This window comes from Bombina bombina, chromosome 2 (assembly GCF_027579735.1).
Source record: "Bombina bombina isolate aBomBom1 chromosome 2, aBomBom1.pri, whole genome shotgun sequence".
In the NCBI taxonomy this organism is placed as follows: Eukaryota; Metazoa; Chordata; class Amphibia; order Anura; family Bombinatoridae; genus Bombina; species Bombina bombina.
The window spans coordinates 493542876-493561270 of NC_069500.1; the positions used below are offsets into that span (position 1 = coordinate 493542876).

The window sequence follows — 18395 nt, forward strand, 5'->3', positions numbered from 1 at the left end:
ACAGGCTGAAGTGTGCGAACAGCTAACTATGGGGATGGGGAGTATGGGAGCTGCGCAGCAGGCGATTTTAGAATGCGCAAAGCACAGTGCCATAGCTTAGCCTATCGCACGTGCAGTTAGGGCTTAGCTTAGTCTTAGATAGACAAATTTAGTACAGGGGCCAGGCAGGCTGAGGCTACAGGCTAATACTGTATTGTATAATATTATTTATACTGTCACTTTTACATCTACATGATCATGATCAGATCATTAAATAAATGAAATTAAAAAAAAAAAAAAAAAAAAAGCTTATATTGTATTTTTTTCTGGGGGTAAAAAAAATATAATTTTTTCAATAGGGGGCTATTGGAAAAATTATATATTTTTTTCTGTTTTTTTTCTTTTCTTCTGGGATGCTGAGGGGGGCACGTGCGAGTGTGCTCAAATGGAGGAGCCTCCACTGGGTGTGTTCACATGACATAGTTATGGTCAACTTATGCATCTCACTTTGAACCTGTAGTGTGTTGCACTGGATCTCTTAGTTTTCAATTGCGGCTCTTGATCTGGTTTAATTTTTTGCAAAATACTAATTTGAATATTATACATTATATATCTTTAGTAGGCTTATATGGTATTTCAATTCATCCGGCTTGCTGAATTATTCAGCGGTATTTATTCCGCTCACCGCTAACTGGATATATATGCTTATCCACCATGCCCACGAGTGGCGCTATTTAATTCTAATGTCCTCCTGTGATACGAGCTATTGAGTATAGGTCCAAGAGGGGCCTATAGATTAGTTGGGAGGTATATAAAATCTTTAAATCGAAAAATTGAGGTTTCATATCTATGTCCAGGTGGAAAGGTTGATAAACTTGTTCATCACTGTTTTACTGCATTTTACATACCTGTAATTGTTTTATATGCGAAAGAACATATGTTTTGTTATATTATTTTGCACAAAAACCTCAATAAAAATATTTGATTTAAAAAAAAAAAAAATTGTCAGGAGCAGACTGTAACTGCATGGCTTTAACGTTCAGCCTGCATCATGGCTGAGGTAGAGGATCTTCTGAGGAGACCTCAGGGAGGCTACGGAAGAAAAAGTACCTACCTGTTTGGAGTCGCAGGTCCGTTCATTGCTGGGAGCTCGTCCATCGGATCCGGTGGAGGAACAGATAGTAACTTGTCAGAAGTCCACGAGACGTTCGAAGCCTCCGGTCTGGCTCAGTCCTGAAGTTGGCCGGCATCCTGGAAGTGGAAGGAAGGTCGGATCGAGTTCTGTTAAGAGGCCAGCTGATCCAGAGGCGGAGGTGGATGCGGTCCCTGTAGAGCCGCCTGAGGTGACATCAGCAGTGAGGGGGAGCAGCAAGGAACCGGAGCAGAGGGCCTATACTAGGCAAACCACCAAGGGAAAAGGTGGTACTGGTAAGGTGGCACACGGTGAGGGGGAGGGGCCTTCTGGGCAACGGGTGGATGATGGCCTTGGCGGGCCTGCATTTTCCTTTGGAGGATAGCGGTAGTGAAGGGGAAGGTTTGTGGGTTACAGCACAGTCCTTACCAGCCTCAGGGCCCTTGAAAGAGGGCAATCCTTTGTGGGTGTAGTTGAACGTGTGTAGAGGCCTAAAGGGGTCCTTGTTGATGTGGAATATGGGTCTGGGGAGGAGGAGGATGAGTTCGAGTTTGATGCTGGGGTTGTGGATTTATATTTGAATTTGTCTGAGGAAAAGTATATCCCCCCTCTCCTGGGGCTCAGGATAAGCCTGTTGGCCGTTTTGGGGGGAGGGGGGATAGGTCATTTTCTGGGGTTAGGCCTGTAGGCCCCCAGGCTCCTTCAGGGGTTGCTGTTACTTCCAGGGTGGTTGAGGATGGTGATGTACATCACACGTCAGTTTTTCTTTTCCAGAACCTAGTTCCGCTGAGCAATGGCCAGGGCCTCAGCCTGGTCCATCCACAGCGGCAGATGTTTTTGATGGCCTACACGGCTCTTGGACGGAGTCTATTCATTTGGAGCCTGATGACAGCATGCCGCAGGTGGTTCAGCCTGTTGGAGGAAGCCAGGTGAGGCGGGGTGTTACGGCCAGGGTGGTGGAGGTGGCCAGGGATCAGAGTGGGGCCAGGTTATATACAGCTGCTGCTCGGGGTGGTGGGGGGCATGAAACGGCCTGGTAGACCTGGTGACTATGTTGGTGGAAATAGGGGCAGTTCACGGCGACGGCCAGTGGCAGAGGTTGCTTGGTCTGGAAGTGGTAGAGGCAGAGCCCCTAAGAGAGGGAGGGGTGTTCTTACGGCTAGGGGTACCAACCTGCATAGGGGGGACAGGGAGGTAGAGGTTTTCCTCCCCTGGATATGTATTCATGTGCTGCTGTTTTTCAGGATCAGCCTTGGCGGGCGGCTGCCATGATAACCGAAGGTGACCAATGGATTACGGAGCAACGCAGAGGCGGGCTCCAGGCAGTGCCCAACGGCTTCTCGAGTGGACAGCATTCAGCAGAGGCTTCAACAGGTGAGGCGGGGTTGAGGAGTGTGTTAGGGGAGTTGAAAGTGATTCGGTGGCCGGTAGGGTAGTGGCTAGTTTGAAGTTGGAGGGGGCCACGGCTGCTCCTGGAGCTTCAGTGGAGAGGGCCTGGGTTCCTGTGGAGGAGGCACCAGGTGTTCCAGTTTTAGGGAGGGTTGAGGCTCGCAGTGAGACGCTACCTGTAGTCAAGGACGTTGGTGTCCCTGTGGCGGTACAAGGGTCTCGGAGGCGTCCACTAGTGTTGTTGCTAAACCGGTCGGGGGGGCTGAATTGAGGGTGGCTGATACAGCTATGTCTCCGTCCTGCTTCTGCTCCATCGGGCCCTTGTGTATGTATTTGACGTCTGAGGTGAGGAAAAAATATATGAGGGAATTTATTAAGTTGTTCTCCCTTCTTCCACTTGAACAGTCTTTTGAGATCCCAGAGGACTCTAAAAAGGACATGGCATTGTTTTGTTACCTGGATAAAGTGGCAGCTGCTCAGAGGACTACAGGGGTATGGCCTGGTGGTCCTACGATGAGCAGTTTAGACAGCGGTTGTCGGTAAAACCGGATATGAAGTAGGACGACCGGGACATGGGGTTATGGCTCAAGATAATGACGCCTTTGAGAGCCTCACAGTCCTTTCGGTCGGGAGCTGGTGGCTCCTCCGCAAGTGGGTCACTGGCGTTGGTTAAGAGAGGGTATTGTTTTGCATATAATGAAAAATGTTGCAAATGGGGAGCTGCGTGCAAGTTTAAACACGAATGCTCTGGGTGTGGGGGCTCCCACCCTATGCAAAGTGTTTCCGCAAGGGTAAGCCTAGCGGGACTGGTGATGCATCTGAAAAAGGGGGTGACTCTGGTGAAGTTAGGCACGATAGAGCCTTGGCTCATTCTGTACGCTAGGTGTCGGGGTTGTCAGGCGGCTTTGTTGTTTCATGGTTTTCAGTTTGGTTTTGTGATTCAGTCCCAAGGGGGTTGTGGGGGTTTTCACAGTAATTTAAAATCTGCTTGCCTTTGGCTGGGGATGTTCCGTGAAAAGCTTTAGAAGGAGGTGTCTTTGGGCTGCATGGCTGGTCCGTTTGATGGTCCTCCCATTGCTGATTTGAGGATTTTGCCGCTTGGGGTGGTTCCAAAAAGGGAGCCTGGAAAGAAAAGGGGGATCGGTTAATGATGGTATTCCTCAGGAGTTGTCTTCTGTCAAGTATGCGTCTTTTGATCAGGCTGTTAGCTTGGTGAGGGAGGCTGGTCCTTCTGCCTTGTTAGCAAAAGTTGACATTGAGGCGGCTTTTCGGCTGTTACCTGTGAACCAGATGTCACACCATCTGTTGGGTTGTTGTGTTGATGGTTCTTACTATGTTGATCTGTGTCTGCCTATGGGGTGCTCCATTTCGTATTCGCTCTTTGAGCATTTTAGCACATTTCTTGAATGGGTTGTAGCGGAATGGTCGGGCCTTTCGTCATTGGTTCACTACCTTTTCGATTTTTTATTTGTGGGACTGGCCAGCTTGGGGGCTTGTAAACTTTTGAGGGATGTTTGCTACCAGGTGGCATCTGATTTTGGTGTGCCCATTGCACTTGAAAAATCTGAAGGACCTGTTACGTCACTCGTTTTTTTGGGCATTACCATTGACTCTGTTAAGATGGAATGCAGGCTTCCCAGTGATAAGGTCTCTAATCTTTTGGAGGTTATTGATCGGTCGTTGTTGCCGAAGAAAGTCACGCTCTGGGAGCTCCTTGGTGGGCAAATTGAACTTTGCATGCAGAATTATCCCAATTGGGAGTGTTTTCTGCAGGAGATTATCGTTGGCTACTGCTGGGGTTGTGAAGCCACATCATTTTGTGCGGCTTTCCAAGGAGCTAAAAGATGACTTGAAGGTCTGGAGGTGGTTCTTGCTGGGTTTTAATGGTTCGACGTTGATTCAGAAGGTTAGGGTGTCTGAGCAGCTGGGTCTTGTGACTGATTCAGCGGGTGGTTGTGGTTTTGGGGCCTATTTTATGGGCCACTGGTGTGCTGCTGAGTGGCCGGCTGAATGGTCTTCTTTGGGTTTGGTTAAGAACTTGGTCTTTTTGGAGTTTTTTCAGATTGTGGTTTCCTTGTTTTTATGGGAGGTGGATTTGGCCAACCAGGTTGTTGTGTTTTATTCGGACAATATGGGAGTGGTGTATGTGTTGAATACATTGATGGCAAAGTCTCTTCCTGTATTGAGATTGTTACGTTTGCTTGTCTTGAAATGTTTGCGGATGAATGTTTGCATCAAGGCAAAACACATTCCAGGTGTTTGTAATTCTATAGCAGACTCTGTTTTCAGTGGCAGCGGTTCCGGGAGTTGGCCCCTCATGCAGACGTGGAGGGTTGTCTGTGCCCAAGTTCCCTGTGGCGGCTTGGGGTGGAGATTTGGCTGGACTGGTAAAAGCTTTGCTGGCGCCAGGTACTTGGGTGGGTTACTCCAGAGTGTGGTGGGAGTGGGAATCTCAGTTGGTTTCCAAAGGGATCCATGAAGGGGATTCTGATCTTACTGGTTTCATGTTGGAATGGATGTGGGAGTGGGGGTCCGAAAAATTGTCCTCTTCTGCTATTCATAGGCGTTTGGCTGCGTTAGCTTTCCTTTTTTATAGCTATTCTTGTTGGAATGGATGTGGGAGTGGGGGTCCGAAAAATTGTCCTCTTCTGCTATGCATAGGCGTTTGGCTGCGTTAGCTTTCCGTTTTAAGCTATTGGGTTTGCGTGATCTTACAAAAAGCTTTTGTGTAAGACAGGTCCTGAAGGGCTTGAAGAAGGGCTGGGTCCCTTCCTGAGGCGTCTAATTACATTCTCACTGCTGCAACGTATTTACAGTGCATTAGTGGTAGTGTGTGTGTCTGATTTTGAAGTCTGTTTGTTCTGTCTGGCTTTTGTTTTTGCCTTTTTTGGGGCTTTTTGAATTTCGGAGCTGGTGAGTAAAAATTTAGCTTCCATGGGTGGTTTGGGTTTTTCAGATGTGTCCTTGTATGATTCCAAGGTCGAAATATTTCTGAGGCGGAGTAAAACGGATCAAGTGGGGAAGGGTCGGATGGTCGTCCTCTTCCCCAGTGGTTTGAAGGTTTGTCCTTGGCTTTGTTTGAGGAATTATTTGGGTGTCCACCCCATGGTTGGGGGTTCATTGTTGGTACACCAGGATGGTAGGCCTTTGTCGCAGTTCCAGTTTAGGGCGGTCCTTAATAAGTCATTGATAGGATTGGGGTTCACTTCAGGGGAGTTTGTGTCCCATTCTTTCTGCATTGGGGCGGCAACTGAGGCTTCAGTGAGGGGTTTGTCTGATACTGTGGTTAAGGGCATTGGTAGGTAGGGATCAGGTTCCGCCTGTATGTCCAACCTTAGTTGGGTGTGTAATGAAGGGTGTTTTTTATTCTTATTTCTGTGTTCTAGGTTTGGAGTGGTTGTGGTTGGTCGGCCACTCTTATTTATTAGGCACGGAGAGCGGCTGCGGTGAAGGAGGATGGCTTGCAGTTGGGTATTCCCAAGTCCCGTGCAGTGGATTACTGCAGACAGTTTCAACCTCTGACTGTTTTGTTGGTCCATACTGGGGGTAATGATCTTGGTTTTGTGCCCCAGAGGGAATGGGTGAGGAGCATGAAGCGGGATCTTGGGAGATTGGTTGAGTTATAACCTATACTGCGGATTGTGTGGTCGGACATTTTGCCAAGGATGGTTTGGAGGGCGGCTTGTGACCCTGAGAGGTTAGACAAAAGCAGGCGAAAAGTTAATAAGCTTATGGGGTCTTTTGTCCGGAGGATTGGAGGTTCAGTGGTGCATCATCCAGATTTAGAGGAGGTTGGAAAGGGTGAATTTTATTTGCCAGATGGGGTGCATTTAAATGACTTTGGTCTGCAGCTGTTTATCCTCGAATTTAAAGAGGCTTTGTGTGAAGTTGCGGGGTTGGCGGGACTGGGCTGGGGTTTCAGGCCAGTCATTGGCGGGGGTGCTAGTCCTAACAATTACAGTAGGATATGGCCAATTGTTATGGTGGTGGTATTTTGCATTCCCATGGGGTGAAATTCAAGTTAGGGGGCTCTAACGGCAAGGGGTTCCTTAGAGACTTATGTTATTATCGCTGACGGGCTCAATCACTTGCACGGTTGGGTCCAGTGGATGGAATGACGGCCATATAAAAAAATATTAGAGTGAACTAGCACCGCTTTATGTGTAATTTTAAATACAATGTTATTACAATATTTGCACTGTTATTTATCTAGTTATTTGTTTTTTTCTAAAAGGCTATTTATTGAATAAAGGTGCTGCGGCCAAATTGCACCAATTCTTATGTCTGATGTCTTTATTTATGGGGTTGGTTTGTTTTTCTAAAAATTTTAGTTATCTGTTTTTATGAAAGGGCCGGAACTTGGACATAACAGGTCAAGTGGTTCCTGGAGGCGGTGCAAAACTTAGCCGGAGGGAGCTTTGACCGTGGAGGAAGAGGCCTGATGAGGGATAGGAGGAGTTAAGGGTGGAGCTGGAAGGAGGTTATTTAAGGTTGGGGCTGAGTGGGAAAGGCAGCAGTTGTTATTAATAATTGTCAGGAGCATCTCCCTCCCACCCGTCCCTAATTTTGTTATCTTGTATTTCTTGATGTTTTTGTCGCAGTTGGTTGGCGGGGGTTCTAGTCCTTACAATTACCGTACGATGTGATTAATTGTTATGGTGGTGGTATTTTGCATTCCCATGGGGTGGAATTCAAGTTGGGGATCTCTAAGGGCAAGGGGTTCCTTAGAGATTTATATTGATTATCGCTGACGGGCTTATTCACTTGCACGGTTGGGTCCAGTGGATGGAATGACGGCCATATCAAAAAATATTAGAGTGAACTAGCACCGCTTTATGTGTAATTTTAAATACAATGTTATTACAATATTTGCACTGTTATTTATCTAGTTATTTAAGTTTTTTCTAAAAGGTTATTTATTGAATAAAGGAGCTGCGGCCAAGTTACACCAATTCTTATGTCTGATGTCTTTATTTATGGGGTTGGTTTTTATAAAAATGTTAATGTGTCTTTATGAAAGGGCCGGAACTTGAAGACATAACAGGTCATATCCTACTTAGATGTAATGCAGTTACTGTTAGGTTATACAATTTTGAATAATTTGACATTTAAGTGATATTGCACTGGGGTGTACTCACTTCTGTTGTATACTGTATATGTGTATATATATATATATATATATATATATATATATATATATATATATATATATATATACATACATATATATGAATATATATGTGTGTGTGTATATAGATATATATAAATACAGATATATATACATAATATACAGTACATATATCTATATCTATATCTATATATATATATATATATATATATATATATATATATATATATATATATATATATATATATATATATATATATATATATATATATATATATACAGATCCCAGAAAGGACAGCACAATCTCACCAATAAGCAAAAATGCCACGGTGCACTGCTAGAAAGTATCCAAATTAATCCAGAGGTACAGGCACTCAATGGTCTTTTTTTGCTGTGCCTTTGTCAAATGTCAAACAGGTACAACAGGTAACCTAAAACTAATGACAAACAGGTATATACACGCTCCTTTTATACTTATCTAATTGCCACTGCAATCACAAGCGTACCACCATCAGACACATCTACATGACGTCATCAAGATGTACCGACATACAGAATGGCAACGTCTGTAAACAAACGATATCTTCCGCGATCACAAGTAAACAAGCAAAGGAGGATATACACTGATCACACAGTAAAGCTGATACAAGTATCCTAGGCATAATAGAGCGATGCGCAACCAAATAAGGTGCAAAACAAATCCCATAAAGGATAATAATAACATCGCAGTAAGCCTTCACCTGAAACAGCAAATACCAAGTGATTCAAATGCATAAAACATTTAAAATATACACAATTCACATTTACATATCGTATGGCTTATAACAAGTATTTGTAATAGTACTAAATGTAAATTAATAAATAGTGCTATATGTTACACAACCAGAGCTAAGAATATAACCTGAAACCATATGTCTTATTTATAAAGAGACATGAAAATGCAAAAATGCAACAGTGCTTCATGCCTCTATAGCCCAGGTTAGAAACTTTGATGGATAGTGAGAACCCATTGAATGATGCCATTGATAGTGTAGGAGTCTCATTGAACAGAGTAGAGGAAATATGCCTTCAATCCTGGGGCATGGACTTCAGTAGAAAGGACTAAAATCCAGGGAGGTGTTAAGGCCCCTTAACACCTAATTTCTTAGCCCTGTTACCACCCCTTGACATGGGGGGCACATGGCCAATTAGCAAAGATCTTAGGCTTGAGACATCATGCTTGTACTTAGAGAAGTGGCGTGCCACTGGCTGATCGGATTCATCTTTCGTGAGGGCCTCACGTATGGCATATCGATGATTGGCCATCCGTTCCCTAAAGGTTGTCACCGTTTTACCGATATAGACCCTTGAACATGGGCATATCAGCATGTATATTACAAAGGTACTTGTGCATGATAGCCAATGGTTAATCTTGAATCTGTGGTTATTATGCGGATGTTGAAATGTGTTGCCCCTAAGCATACCATTACATGTAATGCAACTTCCACATGGAAAGCAGCCCATCTTGGCCGATTTTAGCCATGTCTCTTTCATGTAATGTTTCACAGGATCAGACTTAACCAACAGGTCTCTCAAGTTGTTTGCCCTGAGGTACACTATTCTGGGGGCAGGTGTCCTCTGAAATGGGAGTGTAGGATCTGTCTCCACCACCGGCCAATGTCGCCGCACAGCCTTTGTCAGATGTTCACACTTAGGTGAATATGTGATGACCATATTCAGTTGTCCAGCGTTATTCATGACCATAGTGTTTGTACTCATGGCGACATCCGTGTTAAGTAATTTCTCCTGGATTCCTCGTATTTCCTCTCTCGCATAACCTCTTTCCACAAGTTTCTCTTCCATCTCCTTTAATTGGGTTTGCATCATGGGTATCTCACTATTATTTCTAATGACCCGGGTGAGTTGAGAGGTAAGAATCCTTTCCTTTGGTGCCTGGGATGAAAGCTTCTGGCGTCAAGTAAAGAATCCGTAGGTTTTGTATATAACGATGTTCCAAATCACATTTCATCACAGGCACCAACCTTAGAAATACTCAGATACAAAAAAGAGAAAATATCCAGTAAGCAGCAGCTGTGTGGATGATAATGCCTTGTTGATGTCAGAAGAGAATGGTTTGAGATGATAAAAGGCAACAGTAACTCAAATAACCACTTGTTACAACCAAGGTATGCAGAATACCATCTCTGAACGCACAACACGTCGAACCTTGATGCAGATGGGCTACAGATGGGCAGATGGGCTACAGCAGCAGAAGACCACACTGCGTGCCTCTCCTGTCAGCTAAGAACAGGAAACTGAGGCTGCAATTTGGATAGGCTCACCAAAATTGGACAATAGAAGACTAGAAAAACATTGCCTGGCCTGATGAGTCTCGATTACAGCTGTGACATTCAGATGATAGGGTCATAATTTGGCGTAAACTACATGAAAGCATGGATCCATCCTGCCTTGTATCAACGGTTCAGGCTGGTGGTGGTGTAATAGTGTGGGGGTTATTTTCTTGGCACACCTTGAGCCCCTTAGTACCAATTGAGCATCATTTAAACGCCACAGCCTAGCTGAGTATTGTTGCTGACCATGTCCATCCCTTTATGACTACAGTGTACCCATCTTCTGATGGCTACTTCCAGCTGGATAATGCACCATGTCACAAAGCTCAAATCATCTTAAACTGGTTTCTTGAACATGACAATAAGTTCACTGTACTCCAATGACCTCCACAGTCACCAGATATCAATCCAAGAGAGCATCTTTGGGATGTGGCGGAATGGGAGATTTGCATCATGTATATAGAGCCGACAAATCTGCAGCAACTGCAAGATGCTTTTATGTCACTATGGACCAAAATCTCTGAGAAGTGTTTCCAACACCTTGAATCTATGCCACGAAGAATTAAGGCAGTTCTGAAGGCAAAAGGGGGTCCAACTTGGTACAAGCAAGGTGTACCTAATAAAGTACACACACACACAAATATATAATATACATATATATATATATATATATATCTATATATATATATATCTATATAGATATATTATATACATACAGATATGTATATACTATATATACATACACACATATATATATATATTTAATATACAGTACATAAATATACACACACACACACACATATATATATATATATATATTTGGGTTGGGACATACAGTGAATGGGACATGCATGGGTGGGGACAAAGGGAGGTGGACTGAGTGTTCTGCAAAGTTGTCTTGCCCAGGGCCTCGCAAATGCTGAGGGTGGCCTTGTTCGAGGGGCAGGCAAGGTGTCATTCGTCAGGCAGTGAAAGGTCTTTTCTCAGTGAAGAAATATTGCAGACCTCTCATGTGGGTTAATGTTTGCACTTTTTAGCTCACCTTTTCTGTGTTATAATACTTTCCTGTTGCTGTAACATTTCTCAGTGTGTAGCAAGGCTTCAAATTTAGGATATAAATTTTATTTAACTCTTTATCTGCTGCGTAATTTGCTATGTAAGCCTTTTTACATTTTTTTTTCAGCGCTTATTTGAAGAGTGCCTTATGTTTATGCTTACTGTTTACCTTTTAAGGGTTACTCAGCATTACATTGTGCCTTTTCTCCCCTTCGGGGTTATGCTGCTTAATTTTCTTCAGTCTATTTCTAAACCCACATTTTTTCTTTCATGATTCGGATAGAGCATGCAATTTTTAGCAGCTTTCTAATTTACTCCTTTTATACATTTTTCTTTGTTCTCTTGGTATCTTTATTTAAAAAGCAGGAATGAAAGCTTAGGAGTCGGCCCATTTTAAGTTCAGCACCTGGGTAGCGCTTGCTGATTGGTGTGTAAATGTAGTATAGTGAGATAAACATCTCTCATTGTAAAATTTGTGTTTTTAAAATTGTTTGCGAAGTTACGCCGTACTGGTGAGACTTCTAAGATCATCTCACCTGGACAGAGAGTTTTAGATCATAGGACCTGCAGATCTAGTGTTAAAATGACATGATCTAACAAATAAGAGCATGTCGTTTTCCGACTATAATGGATTTTAAAGGGACAGTCAAGTCCAAAAAAAAAACATTCATAATTCAAATAGGGCATGTCATTTTAAACAACTTTCCAATTTATTTTTATCACCAATTTTGCATATGCACCTAGGAGGTTCATATGATAACTCCTTAGACCTTGAAGGCCACCTCTGCATTTGACAGTTTTTCACCACTAGAGGACGTTAGTTCATGTGTTTCATATAGATAACATTGAGCTCATGCACGTGAATTTACAGAGGAGTGAGCACTGATTGGCTTAAATGCAAGTCTGTCAAAATAACTGAAATAAGGGGGCAGTCTACAGAGGCTTAGATACAAGGTAATTACAGAAGTAAAATGTGTATTATTATAACTGTGTTGGTTATACAAAACTGGGGAACGGGTAATTAAAGGGACATTCCAGCCAAAATTGGAAACCACGTGGGAGCATTTCGGTATTGGATAGAAGCATTTCTGTAATCTTCATCTATTAGCAAAAATGCTTCTAATAAAATCTATAGCTGTTTTAAAAGTGTATTTAAGTATGCAACGTGCACCAGCATTTTGAACACAGTACTTGCTCAAAGAGCCTAAGGTGCTTTTACCATCTTGTAATGACTCGATTTGTTAATTGACAATATCTAGCTATGCTTCACATGCACGTGCAGAGAAAAATTCTAACACTAAAACAGTGATAACTTTTGCTAGAAGCATTTTTGCCAATACATGAATATTGCAAATATGTTTCTATTCAAAGATGTAATTAATCTATGTGCAATTAAATTTTGACCGGAATGTCACTTTAAGGGTTTATCTATCTTTTACAACAACATAAAATTCTGGTGTTGACTGTCCCTTTAAATAGATTTTGAACTTTAACTAAACTGGTTATGCCCTTGATCCTTCTTTATAATTCTGCATGCATTGTGACTATGTTACAAAGCTTCCTGGTAAAAAAAAAATGTAGTTGATTCAGGGGAAAAGTGTGCAATTGGTTGTCACAAATGTGCCTTTTTAGTCAAACGGTTTTGAATTATGCTCTAATACAAGACAAAAGAGAGACTGCCTACTGAGTGGTGCAATTGAGGATAAAGCATATACCTGTCCATGCACAATGACATCAATACGAATCCCATACACTTTAATGAGGACGCGAGTCTGATTGCCTTCTCTGTTGTAATATTTGGCAAACCTGAAAATAAATAAGAGGGAGAAATTAAGGGTCTAAGCTCTGTGTCTGCTGAAATATATAGTGAGGAATGTGATTTCCACCTCTTCTATAGTAATTATCAAGGTGGAGAGGTGATCGGTAATAGGAAGAGGGCTGGCTGGCTGGCTGTGGGCTGGGGGAACCCGATGAAGAATTTCTCTTTGCAAATGTTGGGGCCTTACCAAGATGGCTTTATTGCATTCTACAGAAGATCAGTTTCTCTGGCAATTGGGATACAGTAAACTGGAAAGGATTTATTTAAAAAGACAGTGTACTGTGATTTTTTCTTCCCTTTCATGTGTTCCCAATTATCCATTTTACCTGTTGGAATTAATTAAATTGATTAAAAATAGCTCCTTCATCTTTATTTTGACATTTGAAATAGCAATGGTTGCCTTTTAAAACAGCCACCTATACTTTCAGTACCTCTCTCCCAATGTAGGGGAGAGGTACTAAAATGATCTTTTTAATTTGTTCTCTCGAACAGCCTGATGATACAAGAGAGAGATTATAGTGCAGACTTCACAGGGGCTGAACTCACTGAATGCTTAAAAGAAAAGGGTTAAACCTGAAAGTCCCAGAGATATGAGAGATGCCTCCCATAAACCTCTCAGCTCAGATGAGATGATCTAAAATGATCCTTCAGCACTGCAAGATCTTACAAGATTCTAGACAGGCAAATTTTGCTATACTTCTCTAAAGGGTATACTCTGCATTACACAAGAGTTTTGTTACACGTATACTTTGTGCTTTATTTAACTTTACTCTTAAAGGGATATTCCAGCCAAAATTGAAAACCACATGGGTGCATTTCGGTATTGAATAGAAGCAATTTTGTAATATACATGCATTAGCAAAAATGCTTCTAATAAAAGCTATAGCTGTTTCAAAAGTGTATTTAAGTATGCACCGTGCACCAGCATTTTAAACATAGCACTTGCTCAGAGAGCCTAAGGTGCTTGTACCATCTGGTAATGACTCAATTTGTCAATTGCTGACATGCTACTACAAGCCCCAGTGATGATATGAGCAGCTACATTATTTAAAATGTGGATGCAGTGACAATATCAAGTTATGCTTCACATGCAGAGAAAATTTTTAACACTAAAACAGTGATAACTTTTACTAGAAGCATTTTTGCTAATACATGTATAGTGCAAATATATTTCTAGTCAAATATGTAATTAATCTATGTGTATTTAAATTTTGACTGGAATGTCCCTTTAAGATTGGGTCCTTTCAATATTATTACATTTAAGTTGCGCACTTTTTCTTTTGAATGCATTTAGATTTAGACAGAGTAATGATTTTACAAATTCTGATTATGTTTTAAAAGTTTCTGTGTTACTTTAACTAATTTGGCTCATATTTCATACTGTACTATAGGATCATACTGGTCATACTGTATATTTCTTTGTATCTTTTACAAACTACATTGCACTTTTTATTTGCTCTATTGTAAAATAAAATACCGCTTCAGAATGTGGGAGGGACAGGGGAGTTCCCTGGGCATTTCTCACAATTAAAATTATGTAAGCATTTTACACAAGCTGGTTTCACTGAATTGTCTCACCAGCTCTATGCAGGTGAAGTTTGCACAAAATTCACAATACACTTATTTAACTGACAGAAAAGTAATATATACTAAATTAGATGCAAAAGCAAGTTAAATTGTAGTGAAAACATTTTAGTTTAATTTGTATTTGCTGCAAACTGAGACTTTATATCACTCCCAGGTGTTCCCCTGTTAATTTCTCTCTCCCCTGTGAAATTCTGTATCCCAGAGAACCTCATTATTTTCTATTGAAGACATCTCTCATCTATCTGGGAATTGCAGGTTCCAATCCGTTTCTTATAGAACTCAGAGTTTATTTCTCTCCAAATATGTTTTATCATCTGGCACATAGAAAGTAATGACGCTGTCAGTTTTTCAGTTTTATTTTAAATAGAAAGCGCAATGTAATTTGTAAAATATACACATAAATATACAAAGTATGACCTTAATTTGTTACAATTACACAGAAACTGTCAAAGCATAATCAAAATGTATAAAAACACAATCCTAAATGCACTACTGTATACAGAATCTATACACATTAAAATACAAAATAGAAAGTGCAAAGTTTAAATGTAATAAAAATTAATCTGAAGCGTAAAGTAATATAAAATGCAAAGTACAACGTGTAAATGCAGCAGAACTCTAATGTAATGCAGTGCTATATTGCACTGGACTTGTCTCTCCTTCACATACAGAAGTTAAGGGAACGTCCTTGGAGAAGTATAGCAAAATCTGACATTTTAGAATTTTGTGAGGGATCTTGTAGTGCTGGAGGATTGTTTTTATATCATGTCATTTGAGCGGAGCGCTTTATATCATCAGGCTCTAAGTATTGGTATTTGTGTATAAGTGAGAGGTAAGGATAGTTTTGTGTGCATATAAAGTAAGATAATGAGGTCTGCTCTCCCTGCACACTCAGTCTATTTAAAGGGCCATAATACCCAAATGTTTAAACACTTGAAAGTGGCATAGCATAGCTGTAAAAAGCTGACTAGAAAATATCTCCTGAACATCTCTATGTAAAAAGAAAGATATTTTACTTTAAAAGTTCCTCAGTAGGCACCTCCCATTGTAAAGGATTTCTAAGCAGCATTTTAGTGTGTCTGTCCTGGGACAGCTGAAAGGATGAGCCTCGTGAACTCTCATATTATTTCACCAATCAGGTAAAGGAAGCTTACTATGAAATCTCATGAGAGTTAAGTCAAATCTCATGAGATCACAGTAAGAGTTCATGACCTCAGCACTGCTGATGCTGATTGGCTGCTGTTCATTAATTCATTTTTATTTTTTTTTATCTGCAGCTGGGAGCAGGTGAAGTATAACTTTTTACACAGAACTAACTCTGCTGAGCTGAGGAGATTGTGAGGTAAAATATCTTCCTTTTTTATATAGAGATGCTCAGGTGATATTTTCCTGTCAGCTTTTTACAGTTATACTGCATCAGTTTCAAGTGATTTAGCATATGAGTATTATGTCCCTTTAAATGGGCTGTGGTTTCACTTAGCAAAAACAGCTAATTCATATACAAACATAAATCTAAATCATTTTCCATAAATTTAAATGAGTGCATATGGTATAACAAGTCATTAGTAAAACTTTAAAGCATAAATTATCTATAAACATACATCTATTTTTATTGTGCAAATCCTTTGATTATACACAGTTGCAAAACTGATTTAGATTTGCATGTCCCAAAAATGGAAATGCTAAACAAATATGATCAGATCAAATTTGAGAGTTATCACAGGTGTAGCTACTCCTATATTGAGTTTTAGTAGGTTTTGTTTATTCACTGTATCCAGGGGCGTATTTAGGTTTTGTGCTGCCCTAGGCACTCAAAATTCTGCTGCCCCCCACCCCAGGTTTAAGGCCTTTTTTTAGACATAATATTTTTGGGGCAGGGTGTAAAAAATTAAAACAATTATGTATTTTTAAGTAGATGTTCACCAGGGCTTGCATTCACTCTGGTCACACACACACACACACACACACACACACACACACATATATATATATATATATATATATATATATATATATATATATATATATATATATATATATATATATATATATTAAGACATTTATTTTGCAAGTCAGATGATTAAAGTGTTTATATCAGAAAAAAATATCCTTCACTGTATGATAGTTTGTCAGTAGGTAGTTGTAAACATCTTCTTTGGTGATTGACAGTTATTTAAGCAAAATATCTGCTTGGATAAATATGTAATGAATATACAAACTGGCCTTTAAAAGTACTTAAAAAATACAACAGTAGTTATGATAGGAATTGTATCCTAGGGATTAAAGTCACATGATACAATCATAATAAAGTATATACTTGCATTGTTTCTAAATTTATTAAATGCATACAACATATTTTCAGTTGTGTTTTAAGTCACATGGTTGTATAGATTCAGCAATAAATACTTATTCTTTGCATGTATGACAGATAGACAAACAGTAAATGTACAAGTATTTAGTGACTAATCCATTTAAGTATTTTAATGCCTAATGAAGATGTATTGAAGGGAGAAAGGCATATGCTGTTTCACAGTGGTAACGTTGTAGTGCACACTGCACTGTGTAGTCTGTGTGAGTCTCAATCACGCGGTGGAGCCAGGAAGAATAGCGCATTCCCTTTCAGTCCAGGCCAGGCTGCGCAAGTGAGCTCCGCCTCCACTGTCACCACGTCATGCGCACCCACATACAATCCCAAAAGATAGCATTAGCCGGGTCAGCCATTTAAGTCATTAGTAATTGGATGATTTAGCCACCCGGCCCTGAGTTCAGTAGAGTGGCCCTAGGGACTCAAAATTCTGCTGCCCCTTAAAAATCTGCTGCGCTAGGCACCGGCCTTGTTGGCCTATGCCTTAATACGCCCCTGAGTATCTGTTGCCTAGCAACACAACCTCAGATGCTACAAAATTATCAGAATGCTTAGGATGCCCTAATAATAGAAAAAAATGACAAATAACACTGTAGATATATATTAAATAAAGAAACATTATTTTATAGCTTAAAAGGGCATGAAACATTCCTTTTTTTCTTTCATGAATCAGAAAACTTTTAAATTTACTTATTTTTTTAAATTTACTTATATTTTTACATTTACTTCATTCTCTTGGTATCCTTTGTTGAAGGAACAGAAATGTATGACTGGGAGCTACCTGAACACTTCAAGTGAGCCAATGACAAGAAGCAAATATGTGCAGCAACCAATCAGCAGCTATATCCCATGATTACATTGCTTCCCCTGAGCCTACCTAGGTATGATTTCAACAAAGGATAAGAAGAGAACAAAGAAAATAAAATAATTTAAGGAAATTAGAAAGTTGTTAAAAAAAATGGCATAATCTTAACTGAATCATTAAAGTTTAATTTTGACTTACTGTTTTTTTTTATTAAGTTTTGTTGTATCTATGATGTAATCATTAAAGAGATATAAATGTGCTAAAAAGAATATGAGGTATAGCCAAAGAAGAAAGAAAGTGCAACAATATTTCTCACTTAGGCGATAAACTAAACACTATCTGCTAGAGTGTGCGTTAGGCTTAAAAAGCAGCGTTAGCCGGTCCTAACGCTGCTTTTTAACGCCCGCTGGTATTACGAGTCTTGCAGGTACAGGTGTACCGCTCACTTTTTTGGCCAGACTTGGAAATACCGCAAATCCACTTACGTAAATTGCGTATCCTCTTTTTTTCAATGGGACTTGCATAGTGCCGGTGTTACGAGTCTGCCAAAAAACGGCACACCCTCTCCTGTCAAGACTGGTACCGCATTTTAAAATCAGTAGTTAAGAGTTTTACATTACAACGCCGTAGCATAAAACTCTTAACTAAAGTGCTAAAAAGTACACTAACACCCATAAACTACCTATTAACCCCTAAACTGAGGCCCTCCAGCATCGCAAACACTAAAATAAAATGTTTAACCCCTAATCTGCCGAACCGGACATCGCCGCCACTATAATAAATATATTAACCCCTAAACCGCCGC

The 18395-nt window shown here is 40.6% G+C and overlaps 1 protein-coding gene across 1 annotated transcript in view; it reads right to left on the reverse strand.

Annotated features, from left to right (window-relative positions):
- P2RX2 (purinergic receptor P2X 2) overlaps window positions 1-18395 on the reverse strand; it is a 176857-nt gene that overhangs the window by 11114 nt on the left and 147348 nt on the right. Inside the window, exon 9 of the mRNA XM_053700556.1 lies at window positions 12730-12820. Coding sequence (XP_053556531.1) covers window positions 12730-12820 — 91 coding nt within the window. The remainder of the gene's footprint in view (window positions 1-12729; window positions 12821-18395) is intronic.